This window comes from Microcebus murinus, chromosome 18 (assembly GCF_040939455.1).
Source record: "Microcebus murinus isolate Inina chromosome 18, M.murinus_Inina_mat1.0, whole genome shotgun sequence".
Taxonomy (NCBI): domain Eukaryota; kingdom Metazoa; phylum Chordata; class Mammalia; order Primates; family Cheirogaleidae; genus Microcebus; species Microcebus murinus.
The window spans coordinates 28316480-28342459 of NC_134121.1; the positions used below are offsets into that span (position 1 = coordinate 28316480).

Here is a 25980-nt window from a genome sequence, read left to right on the forward strand (position 1 = left end):
GTCTTCTGAATTTTAAAATGCAAGCCTCCCTTTAGTGAAAATTCTGTCAGTTCCTTCCTTCTCATCTCTCTCCTGTTTTTCACTCATTTTAGTTAAACTTGCTAGACTCCAAATATTTTGAAGTACCTGTTTAAATCTTTTTCTTCATCAGATAGCTTGAGGATGACAAAGGTCCTATCTGCTGAGGAGACGTGGGTTGGTGTCAGCGTCAGGCTCACAGAAAGCGCCATATGAAGAGCTCGCTTCCTTGCTGTTCTACTGTGCATTTTTCAGAACCCTCAGGCTTGGTGGACAGCACTGGATGGTTCTGTATTTTAAAAAGTGATCATTTTGAACAGGGTGAATGTGGTGAATTGATCTTTTGGGTAACTGGAGACACACAGAAATTAAACATTTCCCTGACAGCCGAGCCCAAGAGGTAACTGCTGAGACAAGAAAAACAAATCACTACGTACTGAGGTCCAATTAATATGAGATGGAAAAACCCTCCTCCCAAGCTCAGAGTCTATGCGAAAACTAAACCGCGATGATTGCGTCAGGACTGGCTTTATGGGAATCCAGCCTTTGGGTGCTATGCAGCCGCCCCCAGACACCCAGGCAGGAATATGCAGACTTCCTGGGCACAACAATCTGTCATTCGCTTTTGGCATTTTAAAATAATGTCAAGGCTGGGCGCGGTGGCTCACGTCTGTAATCCTAGCACTCTGGGAGGCTGAGGCAGGCGGATTGCTCAAGGTCAGGAGTTCAAAACCAACCTGAGCAAGATTGAGACCCCGTCTCTACTATAAATAGAAAGAAATTAATTGGCCAACTAATATATATAGAAAAAATTAGCCGGGTATGGTGGCACATGCCTGTAGTCCCAGCTACTAGGGACACTGAGGCAGAAGGACTGCTTGAGCCCAGAGGTTTGAGGTTGCTGTGGGCTAGACTGACTGCCACGGGGTACTCAGTCTAGCCCGGGAAACAAAGCGAGACTCTGTCTCAAAATAAAATAAAATAATGTCAAAATACAACTTTAAAAACAATGACTAGTTGTTTACAACTGTACTCAGTAGCCTGGATTCCACATTGCCTTTCAAATTCTATAGCTCTATATAAAGATTTGGCTGAATGACCCATGAGATGGTGAGCCGTGTGTGCCAGTGGACTCACACGCACACATTACTTACGCAAGATAATCTTCATTGCATATTGACCACAGCAAGCCAATAAATCCCCCTTATGAGGATTTAATTTCCAGCTTTTGACCTTTGGATGGAAAACAAGTGAATCATCTCTTCTTGCTAGATTTACACCAGAGCTGATCTCAATAAGGTGATTTAGGAATGGTGAGAATGGAAAGACTCTGAAAGAAACTTAGTCTGGTTTTTTTTTGAGACAGGGTCTCATGTGACCACAATGCCCAGCTAATTTTTTCTATATATATTAGTTGGCCAATTAATTTCTTTCTATTTATAGTAGAGATGGGGTCTCGCTCTTGCTCAGGTTGGTTTTGAACTCCTGACCTTGAACAATCCGCCCGCCTTGGCCTTCTGGAGTGCTAGGATTACAGGCGTGAGCCACCACCCCCGGCATACAGGTCTGTTTTTAATGACAAATAGGCAAATATCTCCAAGTTACAAAGTCTCCTGGGCACAGCACAGCTCACAGGTTTTGGGGATTCCATGTTCCTCACATGACAAAGCACTAAACATTATCCACTCAGAAAGCAGCATCCTGCCCCACAATTATTCCTTCTGTGAAGTTTTAAAAAATTAATATTATTTTAAATCAACAAATCATAATTGTATACATTTCATGAGGTATGATGTTTTGATAAAAACATACAACGTGGAAACGATTAAATAAAACTAATATATCCATTCACCTCATTTGTTTTATCATTTTTTGTGATGAGAGACTTGACATTTACTAAGTGGTTCTGAAAAATACATTATCATTGACTATAGTCACCTTGCTATACAACAGATCTTAAAACTCACTCCTCCTGAAACTTTGTACCCTTTGACCAACATTTCCCCATGCCCTACCCCCAGCCCCAGCCTCTGGTAATCACCATTCTACTCTTCTTACTTCTATGAGTTTGTCTTTTTTAGATTTCACATATAATCAGAATCATGTGATATCTGTCCTTCTATGCTTGGTTTATTTCAATTAGCATAATGTCTTCCAGGTTCAACCACAGTGTCAAAAAACCCAGAATTTCCTTCTTTTTTAAGGCTGTGTAGTATTTTATTATATATATACACCCACCCACCACATTTTCTTTTATCCATTCATCTGTGTAAGAAACTCAAACAATTCAATAACAAGAAAACAAATAACCCATTTAAAAAATGGGCAAAGGACCTGAACAGATATTTCTCAAAAGAAGACATATAGGCCATGCGTGGTGGGTCACACTTGTAATCCTACCACTCTGGGAGGCCGAGACAGGAGGATTGCTTGAGGTTAGGAGTTCGAGACCAGCCTGTACAAGAGCAAGACTCGTCTCTACTAAAAATAGAAAAATTAGCCAGGCATGGTGGCATGTGCCTGTAGTCCCAGCTACTCAGAAGGCTAAAAGGCAGGAGGATTGCTTGAGCCCAGGAGTTTGAGGTTGCTGTGAGCTACAGTGACACCACTGCACTCTACCCAGAGAGACAGAGCGAGTCTCTGTCTCAAAACAAAAACAAAAAAAAAAGAAAAGAAAAGAAAAGACATATAAATGGCCAACAGATTCATTTAAAAAATGCCCAGCATCACTAATCATTAAGGAAATGCAAGTTAAAACCATGATGAAATCTCACCTCACACCTGTTAGGATGGCTATTGTGAAAGAGATGAAAGGTAACAAGCGCTGGTGAGGATGCAGAGGAAGGCGGCGGGTCCTGTGCACTCTGGGCGGGAGTGTAAACCAGTACAGCATTATGGGAACTGTATGGAGTTGCTCAAACACTAAGAACAGAAGTACCATATGATTCAGCAATCCCACTTCTGGGCACATATCCAAAGAAAGTGAAATCAGTTTGAAGGGATATCAGCACTCCCATGTTCATTGAAGCATTACTGACAGTAGCCATGATAGGGAAGCAAGCTAAGTGTGTGCTGGGGGTGAAAAGAAAACAAAAAGGTAAAGTTTATATTTGATGAGGAGGCCATTTGACAAAAAAAAAAGGAAGGAAGGGAGGGAGGGAGGGAGGGAAAGGGAGGAAGGAAGAAAGGGAAAGGAAAAGGAAAGAGGAAAGAGGAAAGGAAAGGAGAAAATCCTCCTGACAAATGTGTCATCCTGCTGGAGTTCTAAATCAGACTCACTCTGAGATGCGTAAGAAGTCACACGCGGCGATGGTGGCCGTAACAGTGCTCTTTATTTGTGGCAGTCAAAGGACACGGCGGGCAGTGCCCTCGCATGCACCAGGCGTTCGTTCTAAACACAGCGCCCTCCCAGGGACTTCCCTACTAGCTCAACCCCATAAAGTCACTGGTTTTCTCCACCTGACGAGCGGCCAACCGGCCAGGGCACCGCTGGGCGTGGGGAGGCCGTGCCTCAGGTCCGCAGCCAGGGACACGAGCGATGTCAATCCCCGTGGCCTCCGCCAGAAGGGTGGAGCTGGCCAAAGAGAGAGCGATACAGCTCTGTCCTAGGAGACAAACAGAACAAATTGGTTAACATGCAGGTTCACTTTTCAAGGTTAAAAAGAAACTAAGAAGCTGGGCAATACCCCAACCTATTTTTTCAGTTGAAAACACAGTGGTATAATTAAAAATGCATCCCATAGCTCTTATTCATAAACACGGTGGAAGGAAGAGACCCAGAAGCAGCCAGTCAAATAGTAAAATATGTAAATAGTCCAGTGAGGCTGGATACCCTGTCTCTAGGGAATGAGTTTTCTATAAGTTTGCCCTTTACAGACAGGCTCTTCAAGTAAGAAAACAAGATTGAATATTTTAATAGGATGTATGAGACGGCCACGCAATGAGGAGGATTCAATCAGACACAGGATGCAGGGGGATATAATTTAGTTTTCATACATTTTCTGGGACTTGGCAGTACTTGAAAAACAATGAAAATGACCCGGCAACAAGATTCCAATTACTATCATATGTGCAGCTGTTCAGGAGTAGAACTAAGGTTCTTCCCCACTTCCCAACCCCCTTTTTATTATTCTCAGTCTAATAACTAATATGATTGGCTAATTTATTTCTAGAGTTGAATTTTGATGTTAAAAAAATTTTGATGTAAAAAAATTTGTAACATGCCAGGGTCTTGGGTCCCTGAAAATACAGTGAATGATCACTTCCAACCTCTGTTCCTGCTATTAAATGCAACAGATACAACAAACATCTGGCCAAAGCCATCTGCCAAGGCCTAGAAAATCTAAAAGGGGGAGGGAGTGAGGATCTTTCCTATCCTTGTGACGAAAGCTCCAGAACTTCTCCCCTGTGGATATAGAGCAGATCCTCCCCGCGGAGATGTGAGAAGCCACCAGGTTCCAAGCAGGTCGGACCCACGTGAGAATGTCCCTGACACCAGGCAGGGGCCTCGTGGAGGACACAGCTCACTGAGATAGGCAATCCCTGCCTGTACTCTGCAGCCACCAACCTCATGGAGGGAGGGTAGCCCCCACGAGCTAAGGCCACAAGCTGGAGCATCTACATCCCCGGCAGAAAGCTACACGTGCTCTGGCATTTTCAAGATCTAACCACAAATATGCTCTGCCACCCTTGATAAGAAAACAGGCTTTGAAAAGTGCTCTCAGTATCCGAGGGTCATCATCAGTAAATCTGACTTTAGAAACAAAAACAAAACAAAAACCCGCCCTTCAAACAGCCATCTCGGTTCAGCAAAGACTTCAACACAAAAACTTACCAGTCTTTTTCTCAAGTCAGTCTACTGTAGTGTGGATAGGAATAGAAGTACTATAATTAGAAAACCCAGCAATAGGAATAGCAGATCAAAGCTTTAAAAAGGTAAAAAGAAAAAATCTTAAAGAAAAAACCACAGAAGCCAAAAATGGAAGCCGGCCTTTTCACGTTGGGGACCACAGGACAGAGAGACAATGAAGCTGCAGGCCAGAAAACAACGGGTCTCGGATTTTATTACAGAAATTTTATGGCAAGAATTTGCTGATACCCTCACCCTGAACTACAGACAAAGGATGCAGTTTCACCACGAGCTCCTCTGCCTTTTGTTCCTTTGCTGTGTACATCTGTGTAACCAGCCCTCAACCAGCCCGGGCAAGCCCTGCAAAGGTGGGAAAAGGTGAGAGGCAGCCTCAGACCACATGCAAATGGGCACAGGCGGCCTCCAGGTCACCAGCTGTGGCGCCTAACAGCAGCGTGTCCTGCCTTTACTTCATCACACTACGGCACCTACGTGCCAGGAACGACGAGTCTCTCTAGCCATTTCCACAAAACAACTGTATGGCATGAAGAGGCGAGTTGCCACTACAAAAAGGACAGTGTGACTTTAAGAGGACGAGGTCCGAGGAGAGGCAAATGCAGCGGCAGCCTATTTAGCCCTTCGCAATCACAGCCTTCCAGCTCGCCCTGCCGCCTGCGCCAGCCCCATCATTACCACGAGCAGATGCTCCACTCCGCGCGGTAGCGGTGGCGCCCGGGCCGCGGCGCGGTTACTGTCCACAGCAGGGTTCACATGTCAGGAGCAGACAGTGAAATGCTGAAACCCATGTTTTGATAGAACATCATTTCACACTCAGGTGGGCAAAGCTGACAAACATATGCGACTGTTCATGGCAAAGCAACTTGGAGAGCTGAGTGGTCTGGGTTCTTAAAACATTTCTACAGAGAGAGAGAATATGAATAAGGGATTATTTCAATCTAAAAACCCCCAAGCAATTTCAACTTTGCTCTCCCCCACCCTCACTGTCCACCCCTAACCAGGGGCCGTTTCCACCTTCGCAGCATCTCAAACCCAGGTGCCCTCCCTGGACCTCACTATTCACATCTCGCCACCTCTCACAAGGACATGGTGACAATCTGCTGGTGCCTCTTCCGCTACGCTCCCTTCTCCTGCTCTCGCTGTTCCCCTCAGCCCCAGCTGTGAGGCAGGCAAAGGAGACCCGCCCCAAGGCCCCCAGACGCCCTGAGGTCGCCCCGCTGACCTTCTCAGGCTTGCCTCATCGCTCTCACCATTTTAAGTTGCCGTATGTTTTTCATAAATTTAAATACTCACAAAAGATAGAATTACCAGAATGTTGTGAATATTAACTTTTAAAATAAAGCCCTTACATCCCTTTTGTAATGCACCCAACAGAATCTATATGTCATACTGCTTTGATATTGTCATGATACGTTCAAATAACACAAACACTCTTTAAACTTGGAAAATTTACAGCATCTTTTTCTTCTTAAACTTGTGTATTTTCATCTGACTTTTCCCTATAAATTTTTGTCCTAATATAATTGTATCTTTACTTTGAAATCTTTTATTGAGCACTGTATCAATAAAGTATGTAACTAGAAACACCTTTGAAATTTTTGAAGTTCAAAAAATGGAAATGAAAATATTTTAATTTTTTGATACAGTAAGACTCTTAAGTGGTCAAAAAATTTTCTTCTGGATTGGGCTATCATTATTATTAGGAAACAATTGATATATAATACAATGTATTATAATTTTAGTAGAAACTTAATATATATAAATATGTAAAATATTACTGGAAATGCATCCTTTCATGATAATGACAAAGCTTCTCCTTCCATTTGTTCATGGATCCCCAAGGATGAGTATGATTCTTTTTTTTTTTTTTTCAGACAGAGTCTCACTTTGTTGCCCTGGCTAGAGTGAGTGCCATGGCATCAGCCTAGCTCACAGCAATCTCAGACTGCTGGGCTCAAGCAATCCTACTGCCTCAGCCTCCTGAGTAGCTGGGACTACAGGCATGCACCACCATGCCTGGCTAATTTTTTCTATATATATATTAGTTGGCCAATTAATTTCTTTGTATTTGTAGTAGAGACGGGGTCTCGCTCTTGCTCAGGCTGGTTTCGAACTCCTAACCTCTAGCAATCCGATCGCCTCGGCCTCCCAGAGTGCTAGGATTACAGGCGTGAGCCACCATGCCCAGCTTTGATTCTTTACTGCTAGAATGAAAGAGGGTTCTGCTTTAATTCTCTCCCTTTTTTGTTTTTGTAGATGTAAGTACTGAGAAAGCTTGTTACATAAACAAGTAGCTAGGAATGAGAGAGTTTTGTCATAGCAATGTCACTTAATTCTTTTAATTCCTTCTGAATTATATGGGGTAAAAAAATCACATAGTAATCCATCACCCAAAATTAGTTCTAATTATTTATAAACTGACAACTCGACTCATGTTCTCTTGCAATACTGTTAACAATAAAGACCAGAGACGTCTGACCTTCGGGGATCTGGTAGGCAGTCCTTCGGCATTTCCTTTCTCACTCCCTGCATCCCTATTTCCAACTATCCTTGCGTCTGGTGCCCTGGAGGTTTTCCCACTCCAGCCTGAGGTCCTTGTTGAGTTATGGATGGGCTTCTCACCAGGTGAAAGGTGAGGCAAAGGAGAACCCGCCCCTCCAGCACAGGCCTTGTCTGGGGCAGGCCGATTCTAGGAAAGAGCGTAAGTCTGGGGATGACTCCTTAAAACTATGCGTGTCCACTTCTCTTTGGGAAGTCTCTGCACCTTGGTACGAAAACTGCGGTGCAGGGAGCACTGGGCTTTCCCCCAGACCCAGACAGGTGCTAGATCTGTGTTGATGCTTAGGGAAAGGTAAAAAGCACCTGAAAAGAAACAAAACATGTCCCTATCCCTTACCCCGTCCCAAGAGAAACAAAACTAAAACTAAAAACTAGGCAACAAACAGCCACCATGGGACCGAGGGCCAGCTGCCTTCTCCTGCACGAACGTTTCCCCCACAGCTTCTTTCCTGGCCGGGATTTAGCCGTGCAGAGAAGCTAAACTATCAATCCTTCAGGTTAACCTTGTCTCCATCTGATTCTCCAGGGTAAGTGTATAGTTTAATACTCGAGGTCCCCTTAAGGCTATGCATAATGAACTTGGGTTTTTTTTTAAATACATAATTCCTGCTCCCTATCACATTAAGAATCAAGATTTGAATCACTGATCTGAAATGCCTCCCCACCCCCTACTTCACACTCTTGTCTCCGTGGCCAGTGGGAATGTCCACTGCAGAAAATGTATTAATGTTGGTATCATGCAGGAGAATAACCTACAGAGTAATTAACAGGACTTGGACCTGAGGTAGAAGGTCGATAGCAGGGGCTCTTCCTTGAATTAAAATTTAACTTACCCTTTATTGCAACCTACAAAAGCAAGTAATGAGCACTAACATTTTTATTTCTTTTAAACTGTCATTTAGGCTGCAGAGGGGATAATTACCTATCTCTAGTGTAGTAAGGTTTTATAACCCTTAGTGAGGCATTTTCTAATTTAATATTTTTACTATATTATCATAAAACCTGTTTCTGGAAAAAAAATGATCATGGATTAGCAGCCATTTTCCATAAAGATGGAATGCGTGTGTCTGCGTGTATATGTGTGTGTGTGTGTTAGGATTTGGCTTATTTATTATGTGATTCTTTTGAAAAGACAGAGTATGCACAGTCTAGCTGGCTGTGAAATGCAGTCACATTAGTGGCAGGTAAGGTTTCAAACAGCTCTCAATGAAATGGGGTGTCTGTGTATAATAATGCAGCCCCCAGCCTGACATGTGGACCCAAGTACACTCCCTTCAGTTCCACATGTGCTCTCCTCACCGGACTGCAACACAGATCATTGTCTTTCATGATATTATTTGGGCAAACAGTACAAAGGAGCATATTAAACCTGCAAATGATCTGTGTGGGGCTTTCAATTTGCTAGGTCAGTAGCTTGCAGCATCGGGATTCGGAAGGAATCGTACCGTCTGCTCTTTGGAAGACTGCACTCCTCCTACTCTGGCCTGGAACCCCCCAGCCTCCAAAACGTCCCCCTGCGCTGTACATACTCGCTCCTGTGTCCAAAGGCAGGTGGCTAGGGGAAAGAAAACACCCATTCTACCACTCCCTAAAGAAACCTGTACAGCCTCCACGAGTACATCATAGTCTCTGAGCAAGTATCACATGTTAATCTTCCAGCGGAGACAATATTGCTGCCTTCCTGGTTAAAATTATACATGTAATTTCCCCTTGAATAATTTGAAATTATTCATTCATTGCTTCATGGCCATGTAAGGGGGTCTCCCTAAATATAAAGGACGCCTCCCAGAACGCATCCTGGGCCCTCTTTCCTTTCTAATCCTCACCTCTCCTGCACGCCGGAGGACCCTGAGCTGCACAGAGTGGCACAGCATTTGTTTCTGTTGTAACTCAACACCACATATATGTACCTTTAAGAATCAGGGGAAAGTAACAAAGCACACGAAGGGCAAGTCGGACTAAGGCTTCCAATTCTAACAGAGCTCATGCCTGGCAGGGCTGGATCAGATGTGAAGCCCTGTTCAGATGCGGTGGGTGCAGAAGTTCACACGAGCTCTGGCTCTGTGCCCACCGGCACAGTCACTGATGACAGACATGTGCTTTTAAAAATTACAGGTGATGTTACTGATGCTGCCTTTTCCCCATACTTGTGTTTTTAAGATTTAAATGCTTATTTGAATTTTGTTAGATTTTGTGGAGGATTACAAAGACATGAAAGGCACAAGAGAAGCCAGACTGGGAAGGTAACGTATGCAGTAAATCTGTCCAGGACAACCCACTCCATTAGGAGAGACACGTGAATGTTCTTCCTACACTGGACCCAACTCTCACGTCCGTGACTCACACCCATGGGCCTTTGTCCTTCTAGAGCCAGCAGAGGAATAAAGCTGATGCTATTCCCTGTGGCAGCACTTCAACCATTTGATGTCTTCCTCTAACTAAATCTGTTCTTTTCTGGGTTAACTGGGCTCCCCTTTCTCCATTCTTCCTGTGACAGTCTTCTTGCCACCCTGACTGCACTCCTCTGAGCCCCCCGGCTTGCCAAAGCTCCGACAGCAAGGCCCTAGGAACCTCTGAGCCAATCCCGGCATTCCTGGTACAGTCCAGTTAGGCCAAAGACAGAGTGATGTAGGACTCCATCTCCGCCTACATTCCCAACACATACTTCTCTCTGCTTTCACACAGCTTCTACTCTCTTTTGTTCTGTCTACCAATAAGCCCGGGGCATTCCAAATATCCACTGAAAAAGACGACTTGCCAATTGTTACCTGGCACAGACCAATGGCACCAAAAGGATCTTCCTCCAATAAAACACGTGCTTCCATTCTAACTGTCAGACACCAAAGTGGGCCAAAGAGCAAAGCCTACCTGCTCCATCTTTCTCTGAGAGATGCCTGAAGATCATGGGATAACAGCTTTCTTTTCTTATATACTTAAAGAGAAAAGCAAGTTTAAGAGAAGTCTTATAGTAGTAACAGTTACCTAAAAAAGCAAATCACCCTTTTGGGGCATACAGTGTGGCATAATAAATGCAGAGGAGCTGCAATGTGGTGTCAGAGCTGGTTCTGATTCTGGCTCAGATCCTCACGAGGTCTATGATCTTAGGTAAATGACTCAGCCCCTGAACTCCAGCTTCCTTATCGGCAGGACAGTAGGTAACCAATCTTCCTTAAACATACTGTTTTCATTAAGAGAACACTAAGCAAAGCCCCTGTTGTATAAATAGCATTGTCATCTATGATCCTGAAAAACAGAATAAGACATGGCAGCCAGTATGCCAGAGCCTGTGGGACGTGCAAAGGACCTAACCGAATGTGTTACCATCTGCTCCCAACTAACACTGGAGACAAAATGGCACCTTCCTTTAATCTTTCACACTTTCTGCTTCCCCCGACCCCCCCATCCATCTACTCTGTATGAGTGACTTTACAAGTGAGAGAAAGATGTTTAAGAAATGTCTCTAAGGCCTAAAAGGGGAAACATACTGATCTGAATGGCAAGCAACTGCCCGGTGCTCCTTTTGGGGGCTGTGTGGTAGGGGTAAGGCAATGTCTGTCAGAGGAATGGGAACAGAGGCAGGTGACACCCATTGGAACTCAAGGCTGGACTGCTGGGAGAGCAATCCAAGTGAAGAGACAGACGCAGCTCTTCTAAGGACAGAATGACAAGAATAGTGAGAGCAGGAAACTCAGGATTCCTGAATGTAGCTAAAATGCCAGTACTTAACTCACCCTCACTCTTTTCCCGATATCCTCCAACAACAAAAAGTGGATCACAGTCTTCTTTCCCGAAATCTCATCACAATTCCACACCAAAAAAACCCAAACCAAAGCCGAACCAAACACATACACAAAACACAGGAGGTAAAAGGAAAACAAAGCAAACTTCTCTCATCTATAACTTATTTCTTAACAGAATCAAGTCAGCGAAGTAATAGGCAGGGACTGAGAATCCTCTCACCTATCACTAATTACCCAAATCTAGACACAAGGCAAATCGTCTCCAATCAGACACTAGCTGAACTCTTCCAAATGTTCCAAAACAGCCAAACTGCAGCTGCCCAATCCTGCCACAAGGTGGCAGTACACGACTCATTTCTACGTGGACCAGGCGACTAGTGAGGCTCCGAGCACACCGAACCCATAAATTACCCAGTGTGTCTTCTCTCATCACCATCCTCCCCAGCACTTGAAGGAGACTCTAGAAGGTCTGTTCCAATTCGCTCTTTTGGTCGGGTCAGAACTAGGTCCTTCAAACCTCTGCAAATGCTTTTAGCCCTGCAGCTTTAAATTACAGATGGTGACATGTGGCCTCTGGCCTGTCCCCTAAAGATCAGAAAGACTCAAGATTGATAAATGTTCAAAGAAGCAGGTTCAGGCCCCAAACAAAGGAACTGAAAGGATAGGGGAAAGAAGGAGAGGGAAAAAGGATGGAGACGTAAAAAGGGACCTAGGGTTACATTTGTAAAGGTTTTCTCCTCCTTATTCAAGTCAGTTACAAATTCATTCCGCTTTAATTAACAAAGGATGAAAAATACTAGAAACTTCCACCATCCCTACCATTAGCTCCAAGTCTTTCACATTCTTTTAAAGAAAAATAATCTACCTTAGTGAACTTGCAAAAAAAAAAAGGGGGGGGGGGCAGGAACCACTCTTCAGACAAAAGGGACGTCGCTCCTTTCCTGTGCATTAATATTCCATATTCCTGGGATGATTTCCACTTTCACAGTTTGACTGTTTTATAACAGATTTGATGCGAGAGAAGACAAATGGCCTCACGAAGGAAAGACGACAAATCATCTCACTGCTTTTAGCAGGGTTTTCTCTTTATTTTTATTTATTTTTATTCTGTAGCTGGGTTGCAGAGCTCTCTGCCTTGCTGGAGATGTTTAATATTAACGTCAAGCCACCACGATCCTGGCAATAGAGTTGGCCGGTGTTGTGTTTACGGTTTTGTGACTGCTGGCTTCAGGAAGATGAAGCTCCTTGTTCAAACAGCAGCCCCTCTAACAGCTCCTGTTAAAAGCCAGGGGATGCTTCACTGCATAGACGTGAATCACTTCCTCCAACAGCACGGAAGGTGGGACTGACACTCCAGTTACATTTGTATCCCTATCAGGAATGCTGCCCAGCGACCCAGAGCCTGGGAGCAGCACAGGATGCATCTCTCAGCTCCAGTTTAACTTCAACTTTTAGGGGGTCACAACACGCAGAAATTAGTGAGAGTATTTCCTTGTCAGCCCACAGAGTTTCAGCAAGGCACTGTGCTATTACCTCTGGAAGTAAGCTGGAGGACTATTTTGCTTTGAAAGCCAGTACCAATGCAAACATAAAAGAAACAACTACTGAGTAAACAAACACAGCACCAACTCTGCAATACTGCGTCATGCAGGGGCTTAGCTCGGCCTGCATAGACATAAAGGCACCGCAGCACCCTCAGGAGCAAGCACTTCTAACTGCCGACCAGCCACTCTGCCCTGAAACTCTCTCCTAGGGCTCAGTGGGCTTGTGTCTGCTCCCCTGGATCTCCTCCACCTTCCTTGTCCTTTTCATCTTCCTTCTCCTAGGTCCCCCTGCCCCCAGCACTGAGCCACTGCCACCTAAACTACCATTTCTGTTAATAATGGCAGCAAATTCTTTGTTACTCACATCTCACACTTAACTGTTTAATGGCAGTGAGCTATCAGACAAAGTTACAGATACCATATTTTCTAATGAAAAAATAAAATCCAACCTGAGATAAGGTTCTTGTTTGGACAATTTATATTAATTGATAAACTACAAACTGCCACCCTTGATCTGTCCATCTTTTTTGGTTTTTAATAGTATCCTTCAAAGAACTTCTTCTCCTCCTCTGTAAATCAGAGAGAAATTTAGAAAACAGGAAGGTTTGTTCCAGACACCTGCCAGGTAAACTTTCCCCAGCAGTACTGAGCAGGACCCCTTAGCTTCTGAAGGTCTGCAACAGGGCCATCTCTCCCACTCCAGTTTCACCACTAGTCCCTGAAAGTCAGAGCTGATGACCTCAGCCAGTTATACGACTGGCTTTAAAAAGCCTGACTGCTAAGTGCAAAATGAGTCGTTTGCATTTCTCCCCCTGAAAGCTGGAGAGTCTGTTTTGCTGCATAGCTGTGCCTCCTCCTGCAGGATCGAGCTGTGGAAGAGGAGGCGGAGTGCTGCCAAGTGTGTGTATGAGAAAATGTGTATTGATTTCTTCTTTCTTATAAAGGAGCACAAAGCATTGAAGAACAATTGCTCTTCTTTGCAGCATTTCACATTCCACACGAGACAAAAGGCCCAACCCCCACTACCCTCGGAGAAGTAGAAAGGGGAATGGAACAGGATTGTGTCTCCTGGGTGTCAGCCACGAGGACTGTTGCAGGTCTGCTACTGGGACTCCAAACACCCTGGGGCCCACGAATGCACACCTGTCTCTGATCAAGTAATTTCCCTCTCTGGGCTGATGTTTCCTCATCTATATTGGAGAAGAAAGAGCCTTCAGTCTTATTTACCTTTTAAGTGGAGGTGCCCAGAGGGTAAAGGAGTTAATGTTTATAAAGTGCTCTGCTCCCCAGAGGGAGACAATGGATAAAACACAAGGTGTGGATATGGCTCATTCAAGACCTCATTTCCCAGGGTGGTTGGTAATAGCTTCCCATTATGAGGTGCTTCCCAGCAAGTAGAACTCAAAGTACAATGAAGCAATGCCCTTTATCTAAATATCCTTTTTTGGTTTGACACTTACTACCAACACTAAAAATAAAAAAAGGTAACCAGACCTTTATGCCTTGTTAATACACTTACACAACCCATTCCAGAACTGTTTTCTTCTTAAACAAAACAAATCCTAAAAGGCCGTCCAAAAAAACTGACCTAAAGCTATCATCACAGAGCCTCGTTGGTATTCTCTGTGTTTCCATAGTTACTATATGTTGAGTATCCCAATTCCAAATATCCAAAATCTGAAACTTGTTGAGCATCAACATGATGCTCTAAGGAAATGCTCATTGGAGCATTTCAGATTTCAGGTTTCCAGGTGAAACATGCTGCACTGGTATAATGCAAATATTCCAAAATCAAAAAAAACCCCTAAAGTATGAAATATTAATACTTCTGGTCCCAAGCATTTTGGATAAGGGACATTCAACATGCAATTATTTCTAGGAGAGCAACCAGAAACCAAAGTTGGTTTAAGTATCGCAGCCAAGATGGACAGGATAAAACCTATAGTATACACAAAATTTAGGGTGTGTTCTCTTAAAAGTGATGAAAATATAAGAATTTCTTGAAAGATCTTCTCCCAAGGTTCATCCTAAATAAGTATGACCTCAAAAACCCTCTAAGCAAAGGGTTAAGAATGAGAAGTCCGAGAGCTGCACCTTTCATTTCTGGGCTTTTCCAACATGGGAATGAGCTCAGAACAAAATAAGGAGCTGGCCTCAAGCAGTGCAATGTTTCATAATGGAGACATAACTCACAAATTAGGAAGAACCTAGTAGTGAATGCTACATGTAATATGGACAGGGCAAAGTGCCATTGGAAGCAGAGGGAAGTATATTAAAGGACTTAGATGATTTGGAGAGATTTCAGTAAAAGAGACAAGAAACTCCTCTTTGTCCATCTCATAGGAGTGTTTGCAAAAATGATCTTACCAGCAAATTGTAAGTAGACTTATAAACGGAAGGCCTTTAAAGGCATTTCAGACAGGAAGCCTATAACTAACTTTTCTTAAATTTATACAGAAATGGGTATATCTGTTACAGGCAAACGAACAATGGAATAGTATACAGACATATGAAAACACAATTTTATTTGTTTGAATACTTATCTGTACAGATTACATTTAAAATAATCCTTCCTTCTCAGAAACAAAAAATTAAAAAGAAAATTTCATTCTCAAGAATCTAGTGAAAAAGATGACTATTTTCACTTTATAAGGAAAGAAACTGCCCAGCACAGTGGCTCATGCCTGTAATCCTAGCACTCTGGGAAGCCTAGGCAGGAGGATTGCTTGACCCACGAGTTCAAGACTAGCCTGGGCAACACAAAGACACCCTGTCTCTACAAAAAATTAAAATTAAAAAAGGAGCTGAGTTTGGTGGCACACACTTGTAGTCCCAGCTATGCAGGAGGCTGAGGCAAGAGGATCACTTGAGCCTGGAAGACGGAAGTTACAGTGAGCTGAGATCACACCACTGCACTCCAGCCTGGGCAACAGAGTGAGACTCTGTCTCACAAAAAAAAAAAAAAAAAAAAAAAAAAAAAAGGGAAAGGAAAGGAAAGGAAGAAAAGAAAGCCATAAGAAAGACTTCTGGGGTGGTGGAGGGGAAAGGACCACATATGCATGCCAGGCCCAAGTGTGCAAGAATCCTGAATCAGTTCTATAGCTTAGAGAAGGCTGACATCAAGTGGAAAAAGACCTTAAATAAATTGTTCTGCAGATAATACTTGTGCTACAGAAATGCTATATAATATGGCAAGCTACAAATGAAATGAAAATATATTATTCCAAATATATGAGCATAAAATCTTAATACCAAATGCAAGACTATAGTAAACATATGCATACTTCTTTGACTTAACTTATAAGTTAAAATTCTTAGCAAGAAAAAAAACTCCTAATAAGCACTTTTGGGAACTGTAATAAATACTGTTAGAGAGGAACAAATAAAATAGAAGCTCAAAGGAGAAAGAGCTACCCACTGTGGGGGAGGCAGAAAATCATACATCTCTCTGGAAAAGAACATTTCAACAGGAAACAACAAGAGTGGGGTGGAGGTGGGAGATGCTCCAGGTTCAGTGAGTAGAATGAAGAGACACCGTGGGAGGAATAGGGAGTGTGTTCGGGGACTGGAGGGGTCTACCCTGAATAGCACAAAGGGCAAAGCAGGTGACAAGGAGAGAAAGGTGGCAAGGCAACAAATCACTGAACGCCTTGAGTGGCTGGCTCAAAAGTATGGGTTTTATTCTATAAAGAGAAGTAGCATGCTCTAAGAGATAGCTTGGAAAGGTGAATCTGGCAATGTTACACAGAGCTGATTAGATCAGAGACTGGTGGTTAATGGGCTGTTAGTGTAATAGTCTATCTGGGAAGTGGGGAAGGGAAGACCTGGACTCAAAAAAGCAGCAGTGGAAAAGAAAAGTGATCACTAAATATATTAAAATAAAGTTCCAAGTAGACTAAAAGTAAGAAAAGAAATCAGATGAAACTAGGAGAAAATAAAGGTGAATAACATGATCCTGGGATACAGGAGGGATTGCCTACACATTAAAGCAATGAAAAATATCCAAAAGAAAAGGTTTTTATATATTTAATTAGATTAAAAAGTAAAGTTTACATGTGACCAATAAAAATCATTAATATCAAAAGGTAAACAAAATGGGAAAAATCTAGAAAAATGGACAAAGAACCATACATGATACAAATAAATGATTAAAAAAATATATACTCTTCAAGTTTACTATTAAATAAAAAAATAAACATTAGATAATAGACCAGTGCCTAGCACATCGTAGGTCCTCAATAAGGTGTCATTTGTTATGGACTTATAAACAAGAATAAATAACTTTTAGCATATCAAAATGGAAAATATTTTTTAAAAGGTAACTCTCCCTATTAGCAAGGATAAAATGACATAGCCTCAACTGGGGGAAAGGGAGCATGTAGTACAACCCATCAAGAATCATTAGAAAGGTTTCAAATTTGACCCAGGAATTACCCTTTTCAGAACCTATTTTAAAGACACAAGCAAAACCTAGAACATAGATTTCTATAAAAAAAAGTTCACTGCAACATTAAAGAGAAAGAAACAACCACAAGCGACCTGAATGTTCAACACTAATATTCCATAATAATGTTATTAAAGTGCTTTTAAAAATAATTAATGGCATTTAAATGCTTATAATAAAGTTAACTGGAAAAAAGATTCAAACATATAGGTACACATTTGTATTAAATACAAACACAAAAAATCCTGCAAGAAAACGTATCCAATTATCCTGACTTAATTCACATTGTATACCTGTATGAAAATATCACATGTACTCTATAAAAAAAATACAACTATTATGTACCCATAATAATTAAAAATTTTTAAAAAAGATATTGTCCCAAAGGAAAGTAGGTGACAGGTGCCTGAGGTGAGGATGGCAGAGGTAGAATTATAAGAATAAACTGACTAAATATACTGGATCATGATTCAAACTGGATTATGAGGTCTAGCTTCTCTGTTACCAGAAAAATGGTATAACCACAAGAGTAGGTTTGGGAAATTCAGTGATTCATACTAAAATGTGAATGACTGTTAGGCAAAACCTTTCCACATAGAATTTCTCTTACATAAGAAAGAAAAGAAAAAAGCATTTTTTTTTTTTTTTTTTGAGACAGAGTCTTGCTTTGTTGCCCAGGCTACAGTGAGTGCCTTGGCATCAGCCTAGCTCACAGCAACCTCAAACTCCTGGGCTCAAGCAATCCTCCTGCCTCAGCCTCTTGAGTAGCTGGGACTACAGATATGCGCCACCATGCCCGGCTAATTTTTTCTAAATATATTAGTTGGCCAATTAATTTCTTTCTATTTATAGTAGAGACGGGGTCTCACTCTTGCTCAGGTTGGTCTCGAACTCCTAACCTCTAGCAATCCGCCCGCCTCGGCCTCCCAGAGAGCTAGGATTACAGGTGTGAGCCACCACACCTGGCCGAAAAAAGCATTTTAATCCAAATAAGTTTTCAAAAATTTTTTCCAAAGAAGTTTTTAACTGAGAAGAGTGTGTGGGGTGGGGGGAGGGGTGGCATGGGGGAGGAAGAAGTTTCCTTTTGGCACATATTTCTAAAAGCTTGCTGGTTTCTTAGAAACAATAGCAGGAGTTATAAGCGACACTCTTTCTTTTTTAAGACACATTCTCACTCTGTTGCCCTGGCTAGAGTGCCGTGGCATCAGCCTAGCTCACAGCAACCTCAAACTCCCGAGCTCAAGTGATCCTCCTGCCTCAGCTTCCCAAGTAGCTGGGACTACAGGCATGCACCACCATGCCTGGCTAATTTTTTCTATATATTTCTAGTTGTCCAATTAATTTCTTTCTATTTTTTAGTAGAGCCAGGGTCTTGCTTTTGCTCAGGCTGGTTCTGAACTACTACTGACCTTGAGCAATCCGCCGGCCTCAGCCTCCCAGAGTGCTAGGATTATGGGCATGAGCCACCACACCCAGCCGAGCCACACTCTTAGATGCATGTACCAGTTCTACTACTTACTTGCTGTTTAACTTAGGCAAGTTACTTAATTGCTCTTAGTATTCTTATCATAAAATGCAGATATTGTCAACCACTTCACTGGTTTCTTATAAGGATTGAATGAAAATGTACATTAAGGGCTTAGTGCAGTGTATGGCATGTAGTAAATGCTCAATAAGTGGAATATGATATTATTCTGTCATTTCATTGCCAACCAGACACAGGGTGGCAGACTTAGGGTGGATAAATCAGAGCAAAAGATGACTGTATTTAGAAACAGAAATGGTCTACATACCGTAGCAATCTAATGTCGGCTCAGTGATCATTGTAGAAAACATATTAATAATAAGTGCTAACGACTAATCTAAATTATGGTGAAAAACTTAGCTATTGACTACCCACTTGCAAGTAACTTGCAAGTTACTTAGTTGTGATTAATACAATATCTATATTGTAATATATTTAGAAAGCCAACAATAATAAAATAATTTTAAAGCAAGTCATTAAGAGAAACATTTATACACACTTTAAACAATGTGAAATACACCTTTGGGAAAAAAGAGGATTTACAACCCTTTGAAGAAATGATGTGAATGTAACTGCAGAAATGAGAACTACAGTTAAAAAGCCCCATTTTGAGGAAGGATTTATCTATTCAGCATCTACAAACCTCTTTCTAGAAGATGTGCTTTTATCACTCTACCTCCTGCTTGGAACCAAGGCTTCAATTTGACAATGCAAATACTCTAGAATAAGAGACTGAACAGCAGCAAATCAGGAAAAATAGAAGAAGTAACAGCAGTGCTTTCTTTTTAATCCAGTTTTAAAACTCTGGCCCAAGTCTCAGGTTTGAACTTGAGAATGTTCCCTTTGTCCTTTCTGACATTCCTGGAGGAGGAAGGCCCTGTGCTCCTATCTCTGTGCTGGACGCCATCTTTAATGATGATATATGCGGGTCCTTTCCCCTCAGCACTGCTGGGGGTCAAACATGTGATGCCACCCGCCTGAGTATCAACAAGCGAATTATAAACTGTGTCAATCCGAGTTAATGCAAAGCTGTAATCCTCTTTAACAAGAGATCAAATCACTGCCATGAGTTATGTTCATTCCGTAATCTGATAAGGGAGAGAGGGAACCTCTAATAAAAGAGTAATGGGAGCCTTTAATGATGCTGGTAAAAGGTAGCACCAGTTAAAATATTGCTCTTGTTCCTGCTGATTAGATCAATGTTGCATATTTGCCCGGACTTGTTTCACCTGTCAGAATAACCTGTGTCTTTTTAGGAGATAAGAAGCCTCAGAGAAAACATCTGTATCTTAGTCATTCTTGCCTGCAAGTTTTTAACCAACAGAAAATGCTCTACGGAGAGCATTTCTGGGGTTATTAGCTGATGTGTTCTCAAATGCTGAGCAAGTTACACCAGAATAGTTCTCCATAATTCAATGAATATTCCTATTAAATAAAGGGGTAAAGAAGGCAAGGGGGAGTAAAAAATGGTTTAAGTAACCTCTCGGTTACTAACTGGGGGAAAAGAGTAGCATCAAGTACAGTGGTAGAAACATGCCCATATTTAGGGTGCAGACCCATACACAAAAATGGCAAGCTGAAGATAAATTGCCTGTACAAATTCTATTATACCAAGGCACCTGAAGAACAACATGGCAGTGATGTTGACAAAGCACTTTACAAGGCTGGATTACATTTGTACATTTCTTTTCTAAAACTCCAGATGTAAAACAATAATGTATTTTGTGTTTAGTACTTATCATTAAAGGATCCTCTCCTTGTTCTTTTTAAATGCCAGCAACTTTATAAAAGGAGTGGGAAAGGTGGTTTTTATTTTTGGGGTAGGATGGGGGCTAAAATTGAAATTCTTGCTGTTCCTATTGAGAATTTAAGTTCTTTGCAAAGAAATGGAGCACCTATAAAATGTTAATATTGCTACCATTTTCAGGATAAGGGGAAAAGAAAGCTACTTAGGAAAATACAATAACTTCCACTTTTAACAGACAGTACCAGAACCAAGTTTATCTAATAACCCTTCCTTGAAGCAGCAGTCACGGCAAGGCAAACAGCAATTTTCTCTGGCATACACCAAGCTGATAATTGTCACTCAGACCTTTTCCATCCTGACAGCCAAAACTCATGCGAGCAGAATAAGCAGTTCACATGGATTTCCCTTCCCAAGTCTGAGTCGGCGACCAGTTTTGGGGAACAAGTCTCTACGTGTCTCAGAGGGCTTGCTCAGCATTTGCTTCTCCTACTTGTCACACCAGTGTTTTACTATCTGGCTTACCAACACAACAAATAAAAAAGAATTAACTTTTTTAAGTCTGCCTCAGAGGGTCTCTCAACAACACAGGCAAAAAGCAGTGGATTATTTCCATACTCCCCAATTTTTCACTTTGTTAGAACCATAGCAAGAGATCACCTGTATTCATTCATTTACTTTGGGGACACATCCAATATTGGTTTTTCTTTTTCCTATTGATACATAATATTTGTACATATTTTGGGGGTACATGTGATATTTTAATGCATGCATAGATAATGATCACATTACACTCCCTCTGGTCTAACAGCATTTGGATGGTGGGAAGGGCAGGATTTCACACCATGTAACTTAAGCTCTGTTTCTAAAAGGTCCTTGATAAGCTTAGAATAACTTCAAAAGAGAAGTAAACAACCACCTTGCAAATCATGCAAGTAAAGTACTGACTAGCTCTTGGTGATGACAATATGCCTAGAGAGATTCTCTACCAATGAGATGTCAAGCCTTTTCTCCTACTTAGCCCACTGATAACTCTGTCTCTACAGAATCACACAATCCTTTTGCCTCTTAACAAGATGACTCAAGGGCAAGCAGTGTTGTCCTGGGAGCTGAGCTGCCCTATACCAAGAGTATCAAGGATTTAGTAAAGCCAGTGATCATTTTTAGGCACATGATAACCTCCCCTCTTGCATGCAAACACATAACACGTGGGCAAGTGGGATTTCTTTTGTCTTCTCTCAATGCTGGGAATGTTCATCAGGCATGCAATACAAACCACCTGTCTACCTCATAACGGAGAAGAGTAAAGATCTACTGAACCAGCACATATAAAGCATCAGTGGTTACAAGAGACTTTCACTAACAAAGGAGACCTGAAAGCGCTTAAACCAGTATCCAAAGTATACCTAGAAAGAAATGCCCCAAAGGGAAATTTGGTAACACAGGGACACAACTGGGCTACTTTGCATTTAAAAAGGTTTTTTTTTTAAATAGATCACTTGAAGAGAAAAATTCCTGGCATGAGAAAAGAATCTGTATCAGCAGAAATTAACTAAATAGATAGCACTACACAGACCACACAATAGGAATGAAATGAAGATGCCACTACCCTTTTAAAGATAGCACTTCTTTCTCCACTAGGATATTTTAATGCCCTGTGTTAAAGATCTCTCCCCCCACCCCTCATCCCCCTGGTAATGAGAAGCTATGTTCCACTTTCAATTCAATTCAACCAAGTGCAAATTTATTGAGCTCACACTGGACAAGGGATATGAGGAGATTCAGGGATGAGCACTTGGACCACACCCCCACCCAACCACTGGGCATTAATCTGGTTTAGGCATTTGTGTGGAAAAATAAACTAGAACCAAAGAACAACTAAGGAAAAGAGGAAGGCTTCTCTCTCCAGCCCTGGGTAAGCTAAGAATCACAAGTGGAGCTGCCTCTCAAAACAAGAAAGCAAAACGACAAGAAATTTTATGTTATGTGTATTTTACCACAATTTAAAAGGTGAAAGGAGGGAAGTGGGTGCTGGAAAAGAAGCTGGCCAGGTATTAAAAAGCCAGTTTAGGATCAAAACCATGAGGGAGAAGATGTTTCCTTTATATACTCCAATAGAGAAATAATCAGGACCTTCCCACTGTCTCTATTTTATATATGTAATTTTCAAAATGAAAACATCTCTTTTTCTGTTGATATAAAACAATATAAGCTTACTGTTAAAAAAAAAATTAAAACAAAAATACACACAATGGAAAGTAAAATGTGTCTCCTACTTCACCCTACCCAACAATAAACATGAAGTTTGGTGTACATTGTTACAGAGCTTCTTTTTAATGACAACTAATATGAATACATCCTCACAGCAAAAGATTAGAGCCAAACAGAAGTATAAAAAATAAAACTGAAAGTCTTCCTTCACTCCTTTCGTCATCCCAATCCCTTCCTCACAAGTAAATATTCTTAATATTATGATATACGGACTTTCTGGACATTTTCCTAAGCACTGTAAAATAAATATATATATATATATTTTTTTTAAATGGATATTACAGTGTTTCTTTTTCAAGGTGACAAAATAACCTAGAGCTTTTTCCATGACAGTATAGTATTATTTTTAAAGGCGCTCCTTTTTATTTCTATCATATACAAACTCAAAAATGGAATTGTCATAGAGATAGGATTTTGTAGCTTACTTTTTCCACTTAACATTGTTAACACATACAGCTCTACTCCATCCTTTAACAGTTGCTTATAATTTCATTGAATGATTTTACTGTGATTTATTAAACCATTAATAATTCCCTATTGATGGACATTAGTTTCTTATTTTTCTCCACTATAAACAATGTTGCAATGAAGATCCTTGATACAAATACATTTGACAACTAGATATTTCCTTAGGTCAACTCCTAGCAGATTTTTCTCGGTTAAGAGATACATATACATTTAAAATTTGGAAACACATTATCAAATAGCCCTCCAAAAATGTTTTGCCAATTACATTCCCCAAAACCAGATGAAAGTGCTTGTTTCTTTACATCATCAACACTGGAGGTTACCAATCCTTTTAATGTTTTCCAACTGAATAAGGGAAAAATGAAATCTTTTATTTTTACAGATAGGGTCTCCCTCTACCACCCAGGCTGCAGTGCAGTGGCATGATCACAGCAACCTTGAACTCCTGGGCTTAAGTGATCCACCTGTTTCAGCATCCTGTGGGTAGCTAGGACTACAGGTACATACCACCATAACCAGCTAATTTTTAAAAATTTTTTTGTAGAAATGGGGGTCTTGCTATGTTGCTCTGGCTGACCTTGAACTCCTGGCCTCAAGCCATCCTCCTGCCTCAGCCTCCCAAAGTGCTGGGATACAGGTGTGTGAGCCAACGGGCCTTGCCAAAATCTCATTTTAATTTGCATTTCTTTGATTAATGAGGTTGAATGTCTTTATGTTTTCTGGATTTGAGATATTTCTTTTATGATTTTTAAGTCTGTTTGTTGACATGCTTTGCCCATCATTCTTACTGAAATATTCTTAGAGGTTTGTAAAAACTCTTTACATGGTAAAGAAATACTCATCTAGAAAAAAAAATTTTTTTTACACTTTATCTTTACCTATTAGCTTCTGATTCCTTCTTCAATGTGACTTTTTTTTTTGAGACAGAGAGTCTCACTTTGTTGCTCAGACTAGAGTGAGTGCTGTGGCATCAGCCTAGCTTACAGCAACCTCAAACTCCTGGGCTCAAGCAATCCTTCTGCCTCAGCCTCCTGAGTAGCTGGGACTACAGGCATGCACCACCATGCCTGACTAATTTTTTCTATATATTTTTAGTTGTCCAATTAATTTCTTTCTATTTATAGTAGAGACGTGGTCTCACTCTTGCTCAGGCTGGTTTTGAACTCCTGACCTTGAGCGATCCACCTGCCTCAGCCTTCCAGAGTGCTAGGATTACACAGGCGTGAGCCACCACACCCAGCCTTCAATGTGACTTTTACTTAGTCAGGTCTATTAACACTTTCCCTTATGGTTTCTGGCTCTGTTGTCATGCTTATAAAGCACTTCTCTACCTCAAAATCATTAAAACAAAAAACAAAAAGAAACTCTATTCAAACACGTACACCAAGAATGATATATCTGTAACTTAGCAAAACCAAAACTAATCACACTAGACAAAGTAGTATGCAGTGATAGTTATAGTCTAACAATTATGAAAGCTTCCATCTGTGGTATACGAATGGTACACAGAATAGAAAGGTACTAGATTATTTTCACAGTACTGGATTGCTTCTACTTTCATTTTTCCACTAAAGAAAAACAAAGGACAAACTACTACTGTTTCCTTCTTACTTAAGATAAAGTAACAATACCTACTGGCCTTGGAAGTTTTGATACTACTAGAAGAGTGGCTAATATCCAGTTATTGTCCCCATAGTTAATCTGGCCTATTCAAATTCTAAAGCAAGAGCAGTAATACAGATGTGTGCCTCTCTTCCTTTAAGAAACACAACAGGACTAGATTGTACTCTGGTGAAAACAAATGCTCAGTTCTCCAGCTACAAAACTATTATTAAATTCCCTGTTAAGTGGCTAAACCAGCTGGAGAACAATGCTAATCATTAGCAATCAGTCCACAAGGGACAGCCTTTTTTTTCCCTAAATGCCACATGGATTGTTTCTCAACAAACACATTCACAACCTCTTTTCCCTTGGCCTGCTCTACCTGAGGTGGCAATGTAACACAGTTATGGCCAATGAAATATAAGAAAAAGCTTGCTGAAGGGGATGTTTTACTTTTCTGATTAACAAAACCCAAATTCTCTTCTTCCTGCCTTGAATGCATGTTTGATGGCTTAAGCTGCAGCAGCCATCATGCTATAGAGGAAAGACCAAGAGATGTTGGTCCTAACATCACTGAGAAGTGAAAACCATTGCCAAAGAATGCTCACCATCCATAGAATATCCTGTCAGAAAAAATAAACTTCCACTTGCTTATGTCTCTGTAGTCAGGTTTTAAGTTTCTTAAAGATCAAACCCAAATTAATACTAACACGGTCACTCATTTTCAAATAATGTTTATGTCTAGCATACAGGAGACCCTCAGAAATTACGAGTGAATATAGATAAGATTCTGGAAAAACAAGTGCCCCTCAGGTATTAAGTGACACAAGAAAAATCCCAACGAAGAATGAAAGGTGATTTCTAAATGATTTAGTAGTACTGTATTCAAAAGATACCATTAATATTTAAACCAGGTTTCATTTGATGCCTGGGATAAAAATATAACCTTAAAGGGCTTAGTTTAATTCCAAACATCTAATTTTCCTTTCTTATTGATGTAATTTTTTCACATCATCCTGACAGGAAATCTAAGATGCACTAACTATACTCTGCAATTTTTAAACAAACTAGATTTAGAAATGAATTAAAACACAGCCATACCTAGGCATTCACTTGCAAAGCACAGGAGAGCAGATGAGGTCACAAAGACAGATATAAATGTACTCAGAATCATTCATAAGATGTTTTATACTTAAAA

The 25980-nt window shown here is 41.1% G+C and overlaps 1 protein-coding gene across 1 annotated transcript in view; it reads right to left on the bottom strand.

The window, feature by feature from the left end:
• Positions 1 to 3328: 3328 nt before the first annotated feature.
• Positions 3329 to 25980, bottom strand: part of AATF (apoptosis antagonizing transcription factor) — a 102122-nt gene continuing 79470 nt past the window's right edge. The window contains exon 12 of the mRNA XM_012780217.2: positions 3329 to 3623. Coding sequence (XP_012635671.2) covers positions 3560 to 3623 — 64 coding nt within the window. The 3' untranslated portion in view covers positions 3329 to 3559. The remainder of the gene's footprint in view (positions 3624 to 25980) is intronic.